Raw genomic sequence first — 24,294 nt, 5'->3', positions numbered from 1 at the left:
AAGTACATGTCCTGCCTTTTAAATGCATTTCACCATGCCCTGTGGGTTAAACAGGGCCTACCTTAGGAGCGGCATTTAAGTATAACAAGCATTGGCATAGCCAATAGGTCTCGCCTTTGGGACCTTATAAGTATTTAGTTATGCAGCACAATATCATTGGTACAACACCATCAACTGTTGCATGGCTAAACACTTATAAGGTCCCAAAGGCGAGACCTATTGGCTATGCCAATGCTTGTTTATTTTGTATCCCATTTTTCATAACTGTAAACCGGGTATTCTGACTATTGCAGGCTCATTTTGATCTGCACAGTGTATTTTAGTATGTAAATAACTATTTTTCTTATTCTTCCTCGAATAAGTCCTAACAATCTGGTGGTAATGCCCTCTTTTGCCATCTGTGAAAAAGTTGTTTTCTGTGAAAGGGACATTGTAACCTGTAAACCTGGATACCCACATATCTGGGACTAGGGCCTGAAGTTTCACAATGTGTTTTCTTCCCCTTTCCCTAATTCCCTGCTTGTTTTATTTTTACAACTCTTTACTCTTTTTCTAGGTTTTTCGATTAAAACCAGATTGTAAATGAATAGACAGTCTGTATCACTTGATGGAGGCCTTTCGAATGAGTTCACAGATTGTGCGGACACTGATTTGCAAGTCCGCTTCCAACCCCTATGCAAGGAGTAAGGCCCTCTGATTGGCAGGTTTACCCCACTAGTGGTTTCCATCAAGCACTATTCACAAGCGACCCTCATATTCACTGCAGCGCCTAGAGGGGGTTGATTTAGCGCATATTGTGCTTATGGGGCAATGCAAGATAGAATTGGTATAGCGCTTCATACAAATGTTCACGTCCTGAGCGCTTTTCAGGTGACGATAGAGGCTGTGTGTTTGTTGTGCTTGGCTGGTAGAGTAGGCGCTTATTGTTGCCTGTGTGGTAGGCGTTGGTTGTGTAGTAGTGAGTTTCAGAGGGGCGCTAGCGCTACAATCATGTTGTGGTGAACTTTTAGCCGCACTGAAGCGTGTTGTGATGCGGAAGCGTAGGAAACAGCCACACTTTCAGAAACATACAACCAGGCCTCTGTCAGAGCGGGGCCCGTGTATAGAAGCTGCCAGCCCTTTACTGCCCTCCCTTACATCAGCTAATAAGCTAGCTCAGCGGGTTGAGCACCTGCTGCAACGCAAACAATAACCACGTCTGTGCTTTATTCAGGGTTTAATGTAATTGTCAGCGTGACATTTTCCGGCCAGCCCTGGGCTGCGAAAGCCTTAACCTGACTTGAAAGCATGTCCTCTCCCGGTTAATGACTTCGCTCAGTACTAAATTAGATTTAGGAGCTCTGGAGTTGGTTTCTTGGTCTCTTCGGAACAGTTATTTTGTAGTTATCTAGGCTGCTGACTCATCTCCAATCTGAACCTTATCGGAACATGCGATCGCCTTATCTTTACAAGAACTCTCCACGGACCGTAGCAGCAACATAAGAAACTGAGGCAAGCCCGGGTGGGGGAGGGGGCTTGGGGCCCAGTGCTGCCAGAGCTTGTGTTCGTGGGCAGAGCCTGCTCTTAACTGGAGTGGGGGAATATGTGAGGAGATTGTGATTGTATTTGCATTTATATAGCGCTTACTACCCCTGAGGAGGCGATGGAAGAAAAGTCGCGCTTCAAGTGCCATTTCTTTATAATTTACCAATAAACGTATTTGTTATCTGTAGTTTGTATAGTGTGTGTGTCACCCATTGAAGTTTTTGAAACTTACAGTTATTTTTTTGAGACTGTCACGACAACAGGGGGAGAAAATACGTGAGAGCACGAGTGGGCGAGGGTGAACGGGGGGCTGTCCGAAAATTGTATTTGTTTTGTGTAATAACATTGTGTCACCATTCAATAACTTTAGAACAATATAAAACTATCACAAGCATTGGCATAGCCAATAGGTCTCGCTTTTGGGACCTTATAAGTATTTAGTTATGCAACTGTTGCATGACTAAACACTTATGAGGTCCCAAAGGCGAGACCTATTGGCTATGTCAATGCTTGTTTTCTTTCTAATCGTGGCACCGGTGCTTTACTTTTAACATTAAAAGTAAAGCGCGGGTGCCGCGATTATAGCAAAAGTAAAGAAATAGATGTTTGTTTCTATTTCTTTACTTTTGCTATAATCGCGGCACCGGCGCGTTACTTTCAACATTAAAAGTAATGCGCGGGTGCCGCGATTATAGCAAAGGTAAAGAAATAGATGTTTGTTTCTATTTTTTTACTTTTGCTATAATCGCGGCACCGGTGCTTTACTTTTAATGTCAAAAGTAAAGCACCGGTGCCGCGATTAGCAAGCTAAAAATGCTACCGCCGGCCACAGCTTGCAGTGCATGTGTGCGAGTGGTGCGCGCGCAGCAGTAATCATGCCATATGGTGCCTCTGCTGAAGCGCGCGCCCGTGCACATGCATTGCAAGCTGTAGCCGGCGGTAGCATTTTTTAAAGCCCTTACTAAAGTCTCTCCGGACAGCGCTTGCGCGCTGACTCAGCGAGGCCTAAAAAGGGAAGGTTTAGGCCTGGAAAGATGTTTAACTTGTCAGGTTGACATGGCAGTTTAAAACTGCCCAAACAGGCTCCTCAGTGACAGGCTTGAGACATGGTTAAGGGGCTATTTAAGTGGGTGGCACAATCAGTGCTGCAGGCCCACCAGTAGCATCTAATTTACAGGCCCTGAGCACATGTAGTGCACTTTACTAGGGACTTATAAGTAAATTAAATATGCCAATTGGGTACTAGACAAGGCTACCATGTTTGGAGAAGAGAGCACATGCACGTTAGCACTGGTTACCAGTGGTAAAGTGCTCAGAGTCCTTAAGCCAACAAAAAACAGGTTAGAAAAAGAGGAGGAGGAAGGCAAAATGTTTGGGGTGACCCTTCAGAGAGGGCCTATTTTAACGGGGTGAGGGAAGACTCTTGAGAAATATGGGTACGTAACACCCAACCCATAATCGTCCCAGAATGGGATAAATTCCACAGGTCACCATGAGCACAGAAGATTTCTTCATTTAAGTGGTTCCTCTGAGAACGTAGACTGTACTTAAGAAGAATAACTACTTTTGACATGATGAAATTCGGTTAATATGTTGCATATGAATTTAAAAGTGTAATTATATATTTTTTTTAACTTCTTTTTATTAAACAGTAGTCAGCTTTAATATACATGGTCATATGCTTACAATGGGTTGCGCACAGTATCATTTGAGTATACATTTTATTAATCAAGACCCACTCAGTAGTAATAGTCAGAATCACCCAATCCCAGAGCCCATCCCGCCTAGCTGAACAATACCCACCCCAATCCCCCTGTAATCTTCCCATTGGTTTTTTTTTTTTATTTAAAATTTTTATTGAAAGAAATGTACACCTTTAGCAGTACAGGCTTCGTCCTCACAACACATTTCGTTATCAAATGTATCATCTTACAACACTCTTAACTGTATTTATGTTCTTGCGACTAACATGTTTACACATCCCACTGTCTTTCCCATCTTTCCTCCCGTACTCTTGTCATGACCTCCCCTATAGTGCAGTGTTACCTATCCTTTATTCGCTCAGCTCGGACTCTGAGGCTGACCGAGGGGGTTCACATATATTACCCCTGAATGTGTTCCATTTTCCCCAAATCCGCTGCCATCTACGGGGGCACCCCCTGCTGCTACACATCACCCCCTCCGCCGACATGGCCCCGTCTAGATCCTGGCACCACCTCGTGTGGGAGGGGGCTAACTGCGCCCCCCACTGTTGTGCAATAGTCCTTTTTGCTAGTGCCAGACCGAGGGCCACCCAGGATTGGTCGGCGCGATTAAGATCCGTGGCATCCCACACATTCAGCAGACACATCCGTGGCTCCGGGGGGACATCATGCCCGGTTACCCGGGAGACTGTTGCCATAACCTCCCTCCAGTATAGGGCGATGTCAGGACATTCCCATATGGTGTGATAGAAGGTGCCATGCAGGCCGCATCCCCGTAGGCAGAACGGAGTTAGTGCCCTACCTATTTTGTGAAGTGTGGGTCTCGTGTAATATACTCGATGTAGTATTTTAAGTTGCACCAGCTTTAGTTTTGATGGGACCGCCACCCCCCGCGGAGACGCAAGCGCCTCCCGCCATTCATGTTCGTCCATTGCTCCCACCTCTACCTCCCAGTTCCTTTTAAGGATCTCTGTAGGGTCTTTTTGATGGTTCACCAGCTTACGGTATGTCAATGATATAGCTTTCTTTGTTAAGTGGTCTGTAAGTAAACGATCCTCAAGCGGGGAGGATTCGGGTAGTTTAGTCCCGCTAGGTATGGCTCTCTTCATTGCATGTTGTATTTGCAAAAATCTAAAATGCTCTGTCCTCGTCATCTGAAACTCTGTCTGCAGCGTCTCGAAAGATATCATCTCCCCTTTCTTCCAGAGGTCGCCGGCCCTGGATATGCCTATGAGGTCCCACCCCGCAAATTCTTTACTTAAGTGTAGCATACCTATCTTAGGGGAGACCCACAACGGCGTCTGCTGCGTAATCACCTCCTCCCATCCCAACCTTCTCTGTGCCATGTGCCAAACCTGAATGGTGTGTGCTGTGGGACCCGTCAGTTTATGCTTCTTGGATTTATCGTATAGGGCGTGGAGGACTCCCTTTAGTCCCAACAGGTGCCTGTCCATTCGTAAAGCTGGGTCGTCTTGCGGCATGTGTAGCCATTGATTGACTATAATGAGCTGGGAGGCCCAGTAATAGAGACGTATGTTGGGCAAAGCAATTCCCCCATCATACCAACTCTGCACCAGTTTACAGAAAGCTATTCTGTGAGGTTTACCCTCCCACAACAGACAGCCCACCTCTGCCTCGACCGATTTAAAGTACGATTCTGAGACCACCGTGGGCGCGTTCTGCAGCGCGTAAAGGAAACGAGGTAGAGCCATCATTTTGAACAATGGCGCTCTCCCCAGCAACGTCAGCGGAAGGGAGTGCCAGTGCTTGACGTTGCTCTTTAGTCTTTTCAAGGGCGGAAGCAGGTTGCGTTCAAGGAATAACGCTGGATCAGGCGTGATGTTTATGCCGAGGTACTTGAAACTCTCCCTCGCCACCGATATTGCCACACCCTTAGGGAGTCGTGGTGTGGTCCCGTGTAGGACGTAAAGAACTGATTTTGCCCAGTTGATCGAGTAACCTGAGAATCTACCATAGGATTCGCAGATTGCAAGTAGGCTACCTATGGAACGCTCCGGCCGTGTCAAGTATACTAAGATATCGTCCGCGTATAGTGAGATACGGTCATCCCAGTTCTCCGTCCATCCTAGTCCCGATATAACTGGATCCCGTCTTACCCATGCCGCCAACGGCTCCAGTGCTAGGGCGAAGAGCAGTGGGGAAAGAGGACACCCTTGTCTCGTTCCTCGCCCCAATACAAAGTCTCTCGAGAGTCGGCCATTCACCACCACTTGCGCCAGAGGTTCTGTATATAGCAACCGCACACATGAGCAAAATTTGGGCACGAAACCAAACTTCGCGAGCACTGCGAAGAGAAAGGGCCACTCCATTCGGTCGAAGGCCATAGTCGCGTCCAGCGAGATAATAACTGCGTCTTCGTGGATGTAGGGGCCGCTGGCCATTATGCCGTGCAATCGTCTAAGATTCATTGCAGTGTTTCGCCCTGGCATAAAGCCTGACTGGTCCGGGTGGACAAGTGTTCGCAAATGGGGCTGTATGCGGGTCGCTAATATTTTTGCCAGTACCTTGGCTTCCACGTTAAGGAGGGAGATAGGTCTGTAGGAGGTACACTCGTGTGGAGGCTTCCCGGGCTTCAGTATCGTGACCAGTGTTGCGACCCTTAGGTCACGGGGAAGTTTGCCTTCTTTCAGACTGGCTTGATACATTTTCAGCAAGTGCGGCACCACCGTATCCGCCTCCTGTTTGAACAACTCCACCGGAATCTCATTGGGCCCCAACGCTTTCCCGGACTGCAGGCCGTTAACAGCCAGGGCGACCTCCTCTACTGAGAGATCTTTTTCTAGTGCCAGTGCTTCTTCCGATGTCAGTCTTGGAAGGTGTATATCTTTCAGGAATGTTAAATTATCCTCAGCGGTAGTCTCCACCGCAGAGGTGTACACCTGCTCATAGTGATTTGCAAAGGCCATCACTATGTCATCAGGGTTCGTCACAACCACCCCGGAGGGCAGTGTAAACCGTGCCACCCAACGGCTGGCTTTCTCTTTTTTGTCGAGCCATGCTAGCAATTTGCCCGCTTTATCCCCATTTTCGTATATTGTATGTTGTGTTTTGTGAGATGTATCCTGGCTGTCTCCTCAAGATAGTCTCTGTATGCTTGTTGAGCGAGGTTGCGTGTGTGCGTGTTGGCATCAGTGGGGTCTCTGGCGTGTTCTCTTTCTGCCGTGGCCACTGTTTCCTCTAGCTTAAGAACTTGATGTGTCGAGTCCCGTTTATGGGCTGTGATTACTGCGATGGCCTGTCCGCGTAGCACTGCTTTATAGGCCTCCCATAGGACGATGGGCGAGGAGACAGACTGCATGTTCTCCTGGAAATAGTGTTTCGTCGTTTTATGTAATGCTTTTCTTACGCCTGGGACCTTCATGTACCCGGGATGGATCGGGAAAGTACGTCTCCTTCCCGGGAGGCCTGAGGAATAAGACAATAAAATTGGCAAGTGATCCGATATAATGTAATTATATTTTTAGTAGATTCAGTCAACTCATTCTATGGAAGGGTAAAAAATCCCTTTAGTATGCTGAGAAGTTTACAGAATTTGCAGATTTTCAGAGATACTGCTACTTCACTATAGTTTTAGGGTTGAATAAATATGCATTGCATTTGGGGGTTTTTCAACATGTGAAAATTATTTTTCTGGAAAGAAATCCCTTTGCATACACCTCTAAATATGCATTCAGGTTCAATATCAGCCATGCTCCAAGATTTTTGTCAATATTGTTATAAATACATTTATTGTAGAAAAAAGTAATTTACAGTGTATGTGAATACCCACATTTTTTGTATTTTGTTCTTGATCACATTTTAAACACAATTCCCCTTCCAAGAGCTTCCAAATATTTTTCAAAGATTTGGTTGTAGAAAATCCGCTTAAAAGAATGTAAGTTCCAGATGTGATGGTAAATGTTCACAGATCCTATTTCTAGGACTCCACATAAGTCATTTGAAGACACGATTGATGCTTTATCAACACCTAGGTGAAACGTAGAAGCACATAAACATGATTATTGATGGGCATGCGGTTTACTTCGGCAATGTGAGGTGGAATAAGTGATCCACCAATGTGAGGTGGAATAAGTGATCCTTCCCAAAAGATTAGGTCATGGTACTGTTTAAAACTGAAAGGAATTATCCTGTGGATCAACTCTATTGTTGTGTTTAATGTTCTCCAGCATTGCTTGGCTGTAACAATTTTACTGCATAGGATATCATTGGTCACTCTGATAGTGTGTCCAGAGAAAGTTTTATATAATCTCTGACAAATCCATTATAATTGGTTTGTTTTGTAAAGTGTTGGCTTGGGACGGAAGTCCCTTTGAAGCACTGCTGTCATGGAAAAGAGGCCTTTGAAACTATGTACCAATTTCTTTGCCAGGTAAATCTGAACATCCTGAAGGTTAAGTTCAGGTGTGTGTTCATTAGTAGTCGTTCAAAATTCCATGGGGCTCTGTGCCTATTTCTATTTCTAGGGCGATGGAGGTACCCCCGGTCATTTTGATGAAGAATGGGAAGCTGATGTTACAGTTTTGTCTTGAACAATGTTAGATTTGTGAGGTTCCTCTGGTCAGGTTAGAGCAAGTTCCAAGGCTCTGCTGACTGGATATGTATAAATCTTCCTATGCGTCTTGGAGTTGAATCTGGATTGAGTGGTCATGTTAGCCTTGCTGGATTTCAAGTTGTGGTTCAGTGTGTAGAAAAAAACCAGAGCATGGACGTATTTAGGACCTTTTCCCGTCTGTACTTTCAAATGAATGTAATCCTTTGTGCCATTTGAGAGAACGTAGTTGTTTGAGAGCTGAAATAATGTAACTATATAATTTCAAAGAAAGCAGATCCTGGCTGCTTGAGTCTGTAATTCTATAATCTGTTTCTTGTGGTGTTCTGCATAGATGATATTCACAATAGTTAAGTTTCAATAACACTAAAGCTGTGCTTAAATCAATGTGATAAGTATCATGGACCAAAAGACTAAGGGACAGATTTACAAGCCCCTTGTGACACTTTTACGCCGCCGTTGTGTCACTTTTACAACGTGATGCATCTAGGGAGATGCATCACGTTGGAAAGCCCTGCACTACATTATACCTGCATCAGGTATAATGTATGCAGGGGGGGCGTTTCGACTTAAGAAAGCCTAGTAAAAGTGATGCAGTGAAATCTTGTGTCACTTCTACGACGTCACTGCGTCAAAACCTTACACCTGCATGAAGCAGATGTAAGGAGTGACACAGCATAATAGGAATAGGCATTCCTGAGTATTGCTGGAGTTGCGTTGTGCTTGCGACATGCTCCAGCAATGCGTTGCCTTTACGCCAACAGATGTGTCACGCATCTGTCAATCCTTGTGCCACGGTGTGCCGCACTGTAAATGTGATGCATCCATGGTGGCGCAAGGATTTTTTGCATGACGCAAAGTAACTGACGCATCTCTGCTCATTTATGCAGAGATGCGTCAGTTCTTGTAAATCTGACCCACAGTCTTTTTAGTATCTTTAGGTAGTAATTGATTTCTTGAACACTTCAATGATTTGTTAGCCAACTGATGTGTCAGTTTTCAACAAACTACGTCCCAAGGTTCTTTATTGCTTGTGCCAGTAATGTGTTTCCCCTGTTTCCGTAGGCCAGGTAAATGGCATACTATGCTTTGAGGAAACTCTGATGCTGAGGAGTTTAGTCTTTGAGGCGGTCAAATAGATATAATTCTTCTTCATCTATAGTTTTTGTGTTTTATTTTTAAGAGAGATGCTTTTTTGTATTGATTTCTTCGCTGCTCAGATGTATATGGACATTTCATGTGAGGTGGATAAAACAGGTTTCCGGATAATGACAGTGTTCTTTTGGAAATATTGGCTAGGATCTTAAAAATGTTGTTTTGAAAAGAAGTCATGAGGTTCCTACGATGGTGGTCTGATGCGATCAAGACTTTTTCAGAGCGTCCAACTCTGTTACTTCTCTAATTATTTTGAAAAGCTCTCTAGTTTTGTTAGATGTCAGACTAATGTGAGAAGTTGTCCTGGTATGTGCTGTCCACTAGCTATAGTGGGCACCCTGTACCAGTCCAAACAACTGCTTATTGGTTATAAGACAACATTTATTGAAAGCTATCCTAGTGGTAGCTATGGAGAGAAGCCTTCAGGCTAAGTCTTGAAGGAATGTAAAGCAGCTTGTTTTACCAGTCTATAATCTCTTGAGTGGCTAAATGAAAGACAATCACACCATATATATAAAATATATGTATTTATTTCTAAACACACCCTTCTAGTCTCTTTATGAGGCTAGAGGTCAAAACACATAAGTTCGAGCCAAACCATATACTAAAACAACTTAACTAGACACAAGGCCTAGAGCCTGTAGAATCGCTGGGATCCCAAGGAACAACCCAAGGTAGTGACACAGGGGACCCACGGGGGCCGTGTGCAGTGTGTGAACACAGCCGCGAGCTCCTGTTAGCTTCTATGGGGAAAGTCGCGGTTAGATTTTTAAAGATTATGGACACTCAGAAACGAACTAGGACCAAACCCTTTGGGACTTAGGAAGTTCTAGGGTCAACACCCACGGGAGCACCGGAGTACTTGTGTTACCTCACCCAGGGAAGCCGGGTGCTTAGGTGTCAAATGGTGTTGGGTCGCGTCGTCGATTTCAATGGGAGCTGGCAAAGAAGTGCTGCTGCCGGGAAGATGCGAAGTGTTCAAAGAGATACAAGCCTGGATCGAAGGTGAGAAGAACCTGAAAGCAGAGGGGACAGAGTCTGGGTCACTTGCCAGTGACCAGGAGGACGATAGGTGGATGCCCACCGATGTCGGGTGTTTCAGGTGAAGAAGGTGAAGCTTGACTCTTCAGCCACGAGGACCAGGAGGTGTCGAGGATGACCAGGAGCTGGATTCGAGCTGTCCCACAAAGGATGTCAAGTGCTGCAGTATCAGTGCCCAGATTGGACACAACAAGCCTTGGCAACAGCAATTCACGTAGAAAGGAGAAAGATGCTTCGGTGCAGACCAGCAAGGTCTGAGGGACTCACCACTTGGTTGGGCACGTCTGGAGCAACCAGGGAAGCCCAAGGAAAATCGAAGTTACTCCCTCAGGGACCCACCAGTTGACGGACCAGGGATCGCGAAGGGACCTCGAGAGGAAACACAAAATGGTGGCCCAAGGGTCACTTGGGGAGACGAGGCCAACAATCTTCAGTGGATCTTTTGCTCGAGGTGGAGGCTACAAGTAACCCCAAGCACGACTTCAAGAGACATCGAGAAGTCAATGCACTTGCAAAAGTGCACGGTGACCAGGAGTTCCGATTCCACGCTACTCACAAGGGCTGCGGGTCTCAGCTTTGCTGGAGACTCGGGTCGGCCTCTGAGATGTCTAGAAATCCTCTTCTTGGGCAGAAAATACTTCGGAGTCCGGCGGAAGCTTCGGAAATGCAGACCGGTAAAATGCTTCGTTGGTGCCTGCCAAGCAGGGGAGTCACTCCTTGACCCCAAAGGAGATTTCTTCAGTCCTCTGCTCGTTAGTAGAGCATTGAAGTTCCAGGATTCAGCTTCAGAGTTTCGTCCAGGGATATCTAAAGTTCTGGTTACAGAGGTTCCTTACTTATACCTCAGGAAGGGGCTGGACTATCTCTGGGGACCCACCTATGGGAGGGTATGGAAAGAGGGGTGGCTACACCCATTTCCTTTGTCCAGTTTCGCGCCAGAGCAGGGGCTGGAAGCCCCTGAACCGGTTTGAGCTGGACTATGCACAGGGACACCAACTGTGCCCCCAGTGCAGGACTTCAAAGCACTCTGAGAGTTCTCCCATCCAGCCCCAATACACATAATCCTGTCTGGGAGGTGGTTTCACCTCCCTGTGACAGGAAACCTATTATCCAGGCCTCTCCTGCCAGAGTTTCGGTCAGCAGCAGGAGGCCAGACCTATGTCTGTGGCTGCAGCATCCATTTTGTGATGCCAGGGCTCTGTTAGATTTCTACCGGGTATACCAGTACTGCCATGTCTCTCCCTCTATCAGGGTGGGATCATATCCTCACGTCAAGAACTGATGTGGGGTATGATTCCAAGTTGTTTGACACCAAACACGACATGTTTCCATGCAGCCAGTTCAAAGTTAGCATTAACCGTTTAAGATATAATGCACTTAAGAGTTTACGGTCAGGCTGCACCACTGACAACCCCGGAGAAGAGTTTCCGAAGGCTGCAGAGGGGCTCAGCTCATGCCTGGACACACCCTTACATATAACCAAGCACTCTGCCTTCAGGATTGTTAAGGCCTGCCATAGGAGTGACTGATAGGTTTGTATGTGCAGTGATAGGTGAGGTATAGTGAATCTATACCTCAGTAAGGGGTGCATGCACCACCTTACCCAGGGTGCAGTAGCAGACCTGTGGTGTCATTTTGGGTGGCTTTCCAGGGGTGGCATAATACATGCTTCAGCCCCTGGTAGGCCTCTGGGGTACCTATGCCCTGGGTACATAGTACACATATACTAGGGACTCACAAAGGTACCTCAGGATCCAATCTGTGTTGTACCTAAAGTACATGCAATCAATTTAGAGAGGAAGCAGCTAGGCTGGTGCCCTGAATAGCAGGGTCCGAGCCAGACTAAAGTCGAAAAACAGTGATACACAAGCAAAAAGTGGGGGTAAACATGTGAAGCAGATCCTACTCTCCTACAACTAATTTGAGAGTCATAACAACCTTTCTTAGCCTTTCGAATTGCACTGTTGTTTTGCCTCTGATGAGATTGTAAAGTGTTTTCCCAGTTGTAGGACGAGGTTTTCTACACTGACAAATTTTGACCTATTCTTTTAATGTAGACTAATTCTGGGTCACACCATTTCCTGGAAGCCTTTCTTGATCATTTTATTTTAGCTCAATGGGTGAACAATATCCAGCATCTAGGTCATTCTTTGGCGTCAGGCAATGATTAGATTATATTTTTAGCAGGATAGATGTAGAGGCAATGAAAACTTGACAAACCTTGTTGGAGATGCCTTACTACTGTGTCTCATGTGGGTTGTGTACTATATATGATTCTGAACCTATTTATGAATTTGTATTCTGTGCACAGTATTTTCTTAATTTATTGTGTTTTCTCATAAGATCACATCATGTTCATTTCCTTTTATATTTAAAACCTTAGTTTTCTGTGTGAGTTCATCTGTGTTGTGTATAAAGGACTGTATCCTAGTTTAGGCAGTCAGTAAAATTTGATTAAGAGAATGATAACTGTAGGTTAATATAACATAGAGTTTTGTATTTGTTTTTTGGATATCAAGCTACAGTGAACAAGACATGATAGGGGACGAATGGCCACAGTCATTGAAAGAATGACTGGACCATGTACCAGCCCTCCACACTTCCTAACTAGATTTGTGTTATGTTATGCTACATTTAGTGATGCTATGCTAAATTAATTTGTTATGCATTATTTGTAGAGTGCACTGTCGCCTGGGAGGGTATCTTGGCTGTGATCAGGTGTGAGTCTAGCCAAACCTAGCGCCTACCGGGGCTACTCGAAAAACCAGGTCTTCGTCTTCTTGTGGAACTCAAGAACCGAGGAGAAGGCTCCTAGGTGTAATGGCAGCAGTTCCACGCTTTAGTAGCAATTGAATGGAATATTGGTTGAAATATCAATACATACACTGTCTCTCAGTCAACCACCAATAAAGAACCTTCATTATCCACTCCTCAAACACAGTGTATTACATTTTTGCAGATTAGATATGTCATTTCCTGGTAGCCTAGCTCTACATATTGCATCAAATTATGGGCTGCATCATTTTTTTTTAGTGAGAAATTAGAAATTACATCTGTAAATCCAACAAAGAGTCTGAAAGAGGCTTACTGTTAAAAATACAAAGTTAATAATATAAGTTGTCCATTGTGCTCTATTTCTCGAAAAGGAAATTCATAACTAGAAACTATCCACAAAGCCACGTGGCGAGAGGTTACTTACGTGCATGGCGAGGATGCTGCGAGGGATTAATTCTCGGTACTGTCTGATGGTAAAGTGCCATGTCTTTATTCTCATCAGGTCATCAAAGGTGAACTCCAAGATAAGCCGCCCTTCGGTACAAACCTAGGATGAGAAAGGGAAAACTGAAGTCGGATCTGGCCTTTCATGCCATGTTTCGCTTCACTATCGCAAGAGACGCTTGATGACTATGCAGGCATCTTGCCAAGGATATGAACAGTCAAGTAACTGAACATCAACAACCCTGTCATCAAATTTGCTGATTACCAAGAAATGCATTTTAATAACCTCTGAAATTATTCGGAATTGTCGGAGAAGAATAAAGCTTGCCTTGTGAAGTAATTGTTGTGACTATAGACTAATGAATCCTTTAAAGTACCATATTAATGATTGCGAAAAGGTGCTGCATCTGAAGCCTTTAATGACTCCGAGCAGAGGCTCTGCGCACGCGCATCACTTGGCTCGCTTCCTGTAGAATTCGACTTCTTGTCCCTTTAATATCCACTGTGGAAACAAACCCCAGACATCTGGCACTGTATCAATGAACGCACTTTTTGACAATGTTACAATTTCGTAAACACCCATACTAATTAACTTGGTCTGTTCTTCAAATGGTCATATAATGGTGCAGGGTGGACAGCTGAATACTATTGCACCTGAGAATCTGTATCCACAATCATGTTATCCAAATAAAGACAAGGAAATGGCTGGCTCAAATTCTGCAAGCCATCATTCTCACAGGCTGTTATGTGTGCAGGTCACTTGGGAGACAGCATGGTTCAGTATTTGGTCGTCTGTCCGAATATCAAACGCAAACATATATTGTGCTACAAAAATATCATAGACAGAAAATCAACTACCAACATATTGTGAAGTTAAGTATATATAGACAAGTATATGTTGAGTATTCATAACTTCACATCGACGTGCTTTGAAGATATTTCTAAAATTAAAGAACCCATATGAGGAGTTTAGTAAACCTACACTCAACTATATATAAACACCTTCCAAATATTTTTGTACTCGATATTGTGAATATGATTTTTTTGTGTCACATATTTAAGACTTTTCTTTTACCAGGAGTTGTATTGCCTCACCATTCCAAGTTCTGCACCAGAGAAAGGAGAATAATGTTTAACTGCTGTATATTCTCTCCTGCACTAAGCAGCACAACTTCGAATTTTGCACATTTTACCTGCCAAACTTTGTGTGGGGAAAATACAGTAACTTATTAAATGTTTAAGTCCCACCCTTTTTGGAATCATGTTTCCAAGCCAAAGTAAAAGGAGGCGCTTTAGGGATGATTTAGTTTGGGCAGGAAACTAACCAGTGGCGTAGCTAGGTTGCCATGGGCCCTAGTTGTCAAGAATTCCTGTCATGCGAGGGGAGGAAAACGGTAACCAGCGAAAACGGACTACATCTCCCAGGATGCTTAGCGGTTGAGAGGTTATGTAAACAGGAGAGCTGTTACATAACTCAAGGAAAACACGCCCTTATGTAAACAGGAGAGCTGTTACATAACTCAAGGAAAACACGCCCTTATGTAAACAGGAGAGCTGTTACATAACTCAAGGAAAACACGCCCTATAAAGGGAGGAACCGGGAGGTACAACGCTGTCGGATATTGTGTTTACACCGACGTACCTGCTTAGTGAAGAGCAGTGTTCCGGAGTGGTGCTCCAGTAAGGCAAGAACGGAGGTAGGTCGAGTCGTTACTCCCTGGGCCGTGTCTTGCCCCATCGTCACCTGTGAAGGACCCGGAAGCTCTACCGGATAACCATTGAGCTTCGCTTTTTGACTCGGCTGAGTCAAAGCGCAGTGGCGCTTTTGCTGGTTGGAGTCGTAACTCCCAGCCCGACCAGAGATACAGGGACTGCCAGCTGTAACGCACACCAGGAGGTGTTTGCCGCGTTACATACTCGGAAGTCCACGGGATCGATCGAGCGGCTGCTCTCGGTTCAGTCTTCTTTGCTTGTGATTGGGGTATCGGTGACGCATCACCAGGAGGTGACTCCGCGTCCCGGTGCAGTCTGAGGAAGAGGTTGAGCGGCTGCTCCCTTCAGGTAGAGACCCCGGCTGGGTGTTTCCCTGACTCCTCGATTCTCCCCAACACTCTTCGTGCCCCTCACAGCCTACCGATTGGCATTGTCGGCCATTTCATTTCTGCCCTCTGTTGGCATACGCCGGGATCGGCGTATATGCAGAGGACGGTTAGGACCATCCGTGCTGTGGGCTGGTAACGTACTTAGCCTGGAGGATTCCAGTGACTATAACCTTTGTTTATTCCTTGTATTATTTTTGCCTTCATTAAACTAACTAAACCTTCACAAGTGGTTGCGTTCTCATTATCGTGTCTGTTAAACGATCCTGAGACGTTCAGGGCGTTACACTAGTGCAAGCTCCTCAGCCTCCTTCAACATAGTCTGTATCCGTCACATCAAAACTTTCAACATCCCTTATACACACACTATTGTATTTACGCTCCCTGCTCTGCATTTGTGCAAGCCAAAGCCATAACCCTAAAAAGCATTACCAAAGCCAATAGGCTTGGCCCTTTTCAAGTGCATGCTGCCCACACTCAAGTTGTTGCCCTCACATAGACATAGCCCTCATGCTGCATTTACACAGGCATAGGCCTCACTCTGCATTCACACAATTTTCAACCTATAGAACACTTACCCTATACTTACAAAAGACAATGCTCATCCTGCATTCACACAGGCACTTCCCTCACAATGCACTCACAAAACATGGTGGCTATCATGCACTTACACAAGCACACTACCCACACAGAGGTATGCTGCTCAACAAGAAGGAGCAGAGTGTGGATAGCTTGTGGCATATAAGGATCAGGTTAAGTACCTGGTACATTGGTTCACTAGTGTAATCCAAAGATCTTTAAGTAAATTGAAACCTGAATGTCCACTGAGGTTGTCTAATCTCCAAGAGTCACAGTTGGATCAGCACTCCAGATTATGCGAGTCTGATATTCATGGACTGTTGTAAGGAAGATTCTTGGCATATAATTAAAGTCCCACTTGCCTTTCAAAACACAAGGAGGTAGTTTTTTCCTTGTAGTGCAAGCGTATGCTAAAATAAACAAAAAAAAATAGAATTAAAGAAAGAAATACGCCAACTAAATGTGGGGGACAAGTGCTTCAATAAAAAATTAAAAACAAAAGCCTAAAGCTTTGCACTTGTCTGTCAAATTGGAACAGTGAAAAATTATTGAGTATACAGAATACCGTTTCAACATGGTGGCATGATTTTGAAGCTTGTAGAAGTGATGCCTTGCGCTATGCATAAGAAAGTTGAGGTCCAATGACAGCGGAGCAGTTGGTACTCTCAATACTCAATTAGCTCAAGCCTGCAATGGCAGGTGAGCTGCTGGGACCAGAGTAACACAAAGTAAATAAGCAAAATACTGTTACTCAGACTACCTGACATCCTTAATACCAGCGGTTGTCTACTAGGCAGAGCCAAACATTTGCAACAAAGCCAATGGCTGAAGAGGGCTGATCCGCTGCCCAACTGTATGTCTGCTGTCCCGAAGGGCTGAACTAATATGTGAATGACGCTCGGTCTAATGAATAACTGAAGTGGGCTTACTTAAAGCCCATTTTCTCTCAGCAAGATTATGCATTTCCTTTGAGAAAACATGAGGCTGGAGGACCGGTAAATCAGTCTTTAGCTGAGACCGGAAACACATAGAAATAGAAAGAGCACAGGGGGCAGGCGTGTAGGGGGTCCTTGGGTCACACGCAAAAGACATAAAGCACTGGCCAAGAGCATCACAATCTTCCCTGCAAGACATGGAAGAAGGGTGTTACTGCAGGGCCAGTGCAAGTTTCCTTTCAAGACCTGGAACATGTGTAGTACTCAGGGCAGATGCAAGCTTGCTTCTAAGGCATGGCATAAGTGTGGCACTGCGGGCCGGCCAGTGTAAGCTTCCTTCATACACATAGAACAGGTGTGGTATTGCAGGGCAACTGGAAACTTCCTTCAAAGGCACGAAAGCCTATGGAGATGGGCAGCACTATTTAACACCTCCCTTAGATAGAAGCAGTCTAACTGAATCGGGCCCGGTTTTCTTATCTTACCTCACACGCTACATGCCCCACACTGGGTAATCACACTATTAGAGTTATTTACTAGCTCAAACGCATGAATGAATGTAATAAAATTATTGGATGGTAGGGCTTTGGTATGGTTGTTTATTTATTTCAACCAGTGTTGAGAAAAGGAAATCTGTCCGAACCAAGGCACGAGAGACTAATTGCCTTCCTGTGAGATGAATATCTTGATATTTCTTATATAAATTATACATTAACATCAACATTAAAACCTTAATTACAAAAGATACACTAAGCCAACAATACTATGCTAATAATCATCATCATATTAGTACAGTTGACCAAAATATACCCCAGTTAAATCACCATAATACCGGAAAAGATGACCATCGCGCCTTGAATCACCACCATCATGCCCGAAAAGGCCACCCTATTGTTGGCAATGGAGCCATCACGTTGTTAGTCACCGTAAGGAAGCGATGGCTGGCATATACTGTCAGGGATAGTCACAGCATGCCAAAGATCACTGCTATATGCAAATGATGACCACATTAGGAAAGATAAGGGCACAATCATGACAAGTATTTTTGAACTTCATAAGGTACTCCTGAATCCTAAAGTTTCTTAGCATTGACACTGGAATATCCAAGTTGCTGCAATAAATGGTGAAGAAGCAAGACTTTAACTTTCAGCACAGACAGCAGATATGATAATATGCCAAGATATAAACCCTTCCAAAGCTGAGGAGCACGAACTTTGGTTTTGGTTAACCTTTATAAGAACTAATAGAAGCCAATACGAGCAGTCAAATAGGTGTATGTGCTTCAGTTTTTATTAAGATAACCTAGTATCAAGTAAAAACTGATGTGCTGAAACCAACAAAGATCTTGTAAAATTGTTTTGTATATGCTGTTGGTTACACATTATTGGCCTTTTGAAGCATTTTGCTTCTGATATAACCAGATTCTTATCTACCTTACCATCACCAAGAATCCTCTCAGGTCGCCAGGATCTTTTTATCTGCTAAATAGTGTAGAGGGGAGGAAATCCAATATTAACACATAGTCAGAGAAAATAGAATTTGAACTCTAAAGGACCATTGACTCCGAATCTCAAATTTTAGGGATTTATTACAAAGCCAAAAATAATTGCACATACAAGCACCTCAGCACGAGGTTAAGGAAATAAATGGGCACTAATACAAAAAATATCCTACGCAGGAGTCTCATTCGACTCAGAATAAGAAGAATAGTCAGCTCTAGAAGCATCAGGGAGGCAATAATCACTCCAATCTCGATATTAGAAGTCATTAACCTAAAAAGTAACTCAGTTAATCTATCCCTACTCTATTTCTAAGGTGACATCTCTACTTAGCATTTTCCCAGGCAAGAGAGTAAAAAGGTGCCAGAAGTGAAGTCTTCCTTAGAAGTACACTCACTTAGTCAGAGCTCGTTCTAAGATGCTCCTTCTAGCTTTCCATCTAAACCTCAACTGTTCAACCCATGGGGCACTGTCCCTAATTTAAAATCCCAAAAACATAGAACATGCCCTCCGGCACACCACTTCAGCCAGGTCTTCTTCCAGTACTTTTCCAGTTAAACGTGTCTCCCTTCCAATGACGGCTTACTCGTCCATGGGTCCCAGGCACCTTCTCCGCCGAAAGTATCATCCCTACATTCCAGTATACTCCCATATTGGCTTCTCAGGCCATCCTAACTCCTGAAACAAAGGGTTAGTTTCTCTAAACGAGCTAGATACCCTTGCACCTGCAACAGAAACATGGGAACGAGAAACTTTCCACTTCTCTGAGATTTTCTAACATCCCTGAAACCCAAAGCCCTACCAAGGAAAATCATTTTCGGCCTACAATATTTAGCTAACATAAGAAGCGAACAGGCCTTTCTCTTAAAACGTATATGCGGTTAGGCCTTTACACAATTTAAACACACACTTCTAAAATCACACTATAAGCATTGATTTTATTACACTTCATATATGAATAAGCAAACTAAATGTGCAGGCTTTAATATGGTGCATGTTTAAACCTAATGCATCACATTGCACGAAAATCAATCAATATGCATTGACTAAAATACATTTGCAATTACTACGACATTGCACTTCATAAATGACATAGTTACATTTCTAATCACACTATTATAAGTAGATTTTAGTAATACATTTCTAAGGCTCACGTTAATATGGCTTCCCCTAAATATATGGGTGCAGACTAACAGTGATTATGATGCACCCCTACAATTTTCAGGACAACATGACGTTCTATCACTTCCTTTGTTACCACTACTCTCATATTTGATTAAAATACTTCAATGTGATCATATTGCAATTAAGACACCACTAAAGTCAACATGTTTTGCAGATGTTGTTCTTGCTCGAGAGACATTTCTCTAGAAAGTTTGAACAGAAAAGGCAGGTCTTGCAGCAAGTTGGGACGCAAGCAAAGAAATGAGAAACAATCAAGACTGCCGGGTACCTTAATCCAATTGCTAGAGTGAGTGTGCCTAATGAGTTTGGCCATATAAAATATTAGCTGGTAAGACAACAACATTTAAGTTCTTAAGAATTTAGGGGCATATTATCAAGCACGGCGTTAAAATTATCGCCGCTTTAGCGGCAGAAAACTGCAGCTAAAGCGGCGATAATGGGCTTGATAATATGCCGCAGAGAATTCCAATAGAAGCCCATGTTGACACCAGAACATGAGCTTCTATGGGAATTCTCAAGGGCATATTATCAAGCCCATTATCGCCGCTTTAGCTGCAGTTTTCTGCCGCTAAAGCGGCGATAATTTTAACGCCGTTTCTTGATAATATGCCCCTCAGTTTCATAAAATTCTGTCCAATCCATCTGTACAAGGCTATAGAACAATGATCAACAGATGAACCCGATATAATTGAGAATTGGGATCTTAGCTCTGAGAGTATTATCCACATATTATCACAAAACAGTACCTGTATGGCTTGACTAAAGACACCTATAGACAAAGGTAGACATTGCAAAGTGGGCTGTGAGGCAAACATATCAAGCGAGAAAGGCTGAAAAAGGGAGAGGAATAGAATGTCTATAAAAGTGTGTCAATTAAGACACAGAGGAAACAAGGCGCAAAACACGTAAATAGGTAAGGCATACAAAGAAGGGGTCTTGTACCTTTAGGAACAGACGCATGCTTGCGAGGTAAGCAATGGCTGTGAAGAGCGCTCATTTGGAGGATGGGGCTGAGAAGGAGGGATTTCGGGGTTATTCTGGGAAAAGAGCCAACCACATATCTCCTGCATCGCAATCATAGAGGCATTAGGGGTGACTCCTTCCTGGGCAAGATAAGTATCAGTAGCACGATGGAACATCATCTTTGGCTATGGGTTTTTACCGTTGTAGTATCACATACTGTGCATGTTGTTGCACTTTTGTTGTTTTCTTCTACTCCCGGTTTTGTATTTTGTTATAGTTTTATCCCTTTTCATGCTTGCTGAGAAGCTTGTAGAATTTCACAAAACCCTTTCCCTTGAAGCCAGAAATGGGGAAACAGCATTACAACACGGCCATAACCAAGCATGACCTTTAACACACATTCTTTACAACGAACATGCCTTTACCACGCATGTCCATTGCTACCAATCAATTACCACGAATATGCCTTTACCACACATACCTTTACTACGAAATTGGGCTTGCGTGGTTATGACTGCTTTGTAGTTGCGTACTAAGACTGACATGTGTAAATGTAACTCTGTGGCACACTGGAAACAACAGAAACCAGGAATCACTCCTGCTCCCACCGTCCTTCGAGGTGTGTGCCCTGCCCTCGGCACCCAAGGGCTAGAATCACATCTAAAAAAAAATAAAAAAAATAAAAAATAGGAACAACAAGAGAGCGAGGAGAAGAAAAACTTGTCCTCTTCCCCAATAAATTTGACAAAACAAAATGGACAAGTTTTTATGATTCAAAGCAAACTTTTTTTGCTGTCATTTTTGCAGTAAACGTGAAAGGAGAAGGAGCACAACTGCTGTGAAAGAAACCCCTCACCCACCTACCTAGTAGGTGGCATGCTTCATCATCGGGGCCCAACTGGATTGTCTAGCACAATCCAGCTGTGCTTCAACGCCTGGAATACAGCGGAGCAGGATCTTGAGCAGAAAGTGGCGTGCTATGTGAGATGTGTTTATAAGTTAAAAAAGTCTCTGGGAGATGCCCTATGGAAAAACTTTTATTATAAGGGTCCCAGGACTAATGTAAAAAAGTTATGCGGGATATATAATTAGGAATGTAATTTTCCTGATATCCCTTGTAAATAAGGTCAACTAGTTTCAGCCTTCTTGATGGTTCTAGAGGCTTTCGTCAGGAACAGATAAAAAAAGAAAGAGTGAATGGCCATATAAACAAGGTATAGGCCACGTGCAAATATCAGCACACACCCTAAAGTGTGCTGTGAGTGTGGTGGAAAGGTACTCACAGTATCTCCGTTTGAGATTACCTGAAAATGAAAAGTTAATTTAGTTATGGAGAGCAGTTGTGAATCATGCATATATACTAGATGCATGCTCCTTTCAACTAAAGGCTAGTGATCTAGAGCCAATGACTTAGTGGGTGTGCACGAACGCTATAAAGGCTTGCGTGGCTACAATGTGCCCCAATGGTGTAAACATACACAGGGGATCCGTGAGTGAATAGATATCGTAATATTGGGGCACACAGTGCGCATAATCTTTATCCATTGTGTGCGTGCCTATGGCGCAATCATACACGTGTTGCACACACTCAGTGTGACTATGCAAGTCATGAAAAAAAACACAGGAGGCCAGTATGCTAAGCGGCCAAGTGCGCGTGCAGCATAGTAATTGTTTGTTAACATGGTGGCTTATATGGTGTCCAATAAATGTGGAGTTCAACAAACAGACACAAAAATGAATAGAAATGAAAGACAAACAACAGCTAAAGTGACAAACAACATGAAAAGCGGTCTCACTTGAATAGAGAGGTAGTTATGCCTCTGGGATTCGATCGCCGTGTGACTCTCCGCTTGACCTTAATGAAAAGGAAAGGTAATGGCGGGGAGACATGTTTGTGAAGCGCCTACCGGTATCGAGCAATACCCTAATAGGTTAAATCGGCGAAACTTTCTGGATCTAGACGGAAAAATTAGGTCGATCAACAATAGCCCATCCTTGCCTTGTACTCACAGTTGTAAGGGAGAAAAAGGTCCGAGGTACCTAGGACGGTGATCGGGTCCGCTTGTTCAGCACCGAAAAGAGAATGGGGAGTGGTTAAAAAAGGAAGAAGGCGGACAGGATGTCACGTGGTGCGGCTCTGAAAAGACTAGAGCGCCGTGTCTGCGGATGGTGCAGACGGAGCCTATGTGTAATGGAAATAGACGCGAATGAATGAATAGACAAAAATAGAAATAAAAGTTTTTTGTTACTAGATGTCTCGTGTTGAAGGTTCCTGATTAAAATAACACGAAAGTTAAATCAAAGACATGTAAAAAATATATATTTACGTCCCTCTCTGATGTGGCTGAACAGTGTTAGTAAATACCTGGCTGCATACGGAACCTGGTGGGGAGGGTCAGAGCTACGTGCCTCTAGGTGTATATAATATAATACTTGTGTGACTAAATGTGGGTCGATCTATGCCCGTGTGTTAAAAGAAATAAAAAAAGGATGGAGCGAGTTAAGAGGAAGGGTAATGGCTAACTCGTAGAACTGCGTTTTAAGTTCTTAGTGTGGGGTACTGTACATTGTGTACAGATCATAGGGTAAGGTGACAGTCTGCAAGGTCAGAAATGGATACGCAAGACTGAGCACGACATATGTGGCAGGCTAGTTAGAGAATGATCGGATGCAGTAGTTATTTTTGTTGTCATCATTATCGATGTATGCTGTTCCAGGGTACATTATCATTAAGTCCTGAGATGTGGGTTGAGAGTCTATAAACCCAGCGTTGTTCTTTTTCGAACAAACGTTCCTGGATGTCGGTTAGGTTTGGGTCAAGTTGTTCAATTATGACCCATGACATGTCGTTGGTGGTGTGCCCCTTGGCTAGATAGTGTTCTGTGAGTTTTGTCGTGCTGCGTTTGCAGCGGATGTTATTGCGGTGCTCGCAGATTCTGATTTTGACCTTTCTGGTAGTCATTCCGACGTATCGTAATTTGCAAGGGCATGTGATAAGGTAGATGACATTTGCCGAATTGCAGTTGGTATGTTTCATAATCGTCCAGACTTTGTCTTGTTCCAGATGTAGGGTTTTGGTGGATTGGGTAAGGTGGCAGATGCTACAATTGCCGCACGGGTAGTGGCCTGTTACTTCTGGTAGTCCCCATGCATTCAGTACTGTGCTCGGAGTACTCAGAGTCTTTTTCGGTCTGGTCGGCACTAGACTGTCTCTGAGGTTGTGTGACCTTTTGTAGGAGAATAGGGGTTTTTCCCATTGTAGCTTTCCCGAAGTTATAATTTTCCAATTATTTTGTATCAGTTTAGCTACTTGGTTTGAGATGGAATTGAAGGTAGTTACATATGTAAGTGGTATGGTAGTTGACAGGTTCGCCTTTGGTTCCAGTAGACCTTCACGGTTTTGATTTCTGGCTCTCTTTTGCGCTTTGTGAATGACTTTGTTGGGATATCCACGATTTTAGAGTTTTGTTGTCAATTCTTCTGATTGTTTTTTGAAATCTTTAAGTTCGCTGCAATTTCGGCGCAATCTGAGGTATTGACCAAATGGCAGATTGTCCCTCAGAGGCCTGGGGTGGAAGCTCTGGAAGTGTAAAAGAGAATTTTTGGCTGTTGGTTTAAAGTGGGTTTTAGTCAAGAGTATTCCATTTCGTGCTTCAATCTCCAAGTCTAAAAAGGTAATTTTGGTATTGCTTATGGTGTGAGTAAATCGTAGGTTTGGGTCAAGTGTGTTAATCCAGTTTAGGAATTCGTTGAGTCTTTGGTTGTCACTTGTCCATATTAAAAATACATCGTCGATGTACCTTTTGTAGAAAGTGATATCCT

At 43.8% G+C, this 24,294-nt stretch overlaps 1 protein-coding gene across 4 annotated transcripts in view; it reads right to left on the bottom strand.

Annotated features, from left to right (window-relative positions):
- LDB2 (LIM domain binding 2) overlaps positions 1 to 24,294 on the bottom strand; it is a 1,323,491-nt gene that overhangs the window by 365,413 nt on the left and 933,784 nt on the right. For all 4 annotated transcript variants that reach the window (XM_085642378.1, XM_085642376.1, XM_085642377.1 and 1 more), the window contains exon 4: positions 13,193 to 13,315. In XM_085642378.1, coding sequence (XP_085498504.1) covers positions 13,193 to 13,315 — 123 coding nt within the window. The remainder of the gene's footprint in view (positions 1 to 13,192; positions 13,316 to 24,294) is intronic.

The sequence above is a fragment of the Triturus cristatus genome, chromosome 2_2 (genome assembly GCF_964204655.1).
Source record: "Triturus cristatus chromosome 2_2, aTriCri1.1, whole genome shotgun sequence".
Taxonomy (NCBI): domain Eukaryota; kingdom Metazoa; phylum Chordata; class Amphibia; order Caudata; family Salamandridae; genus Triturus; species Triturus cristatus.
The sequence above is the reverse complement of the archived record's forward strand: the minus strand, read 5'-3'. Positions and strand labels throughout refer to the sequence as shown.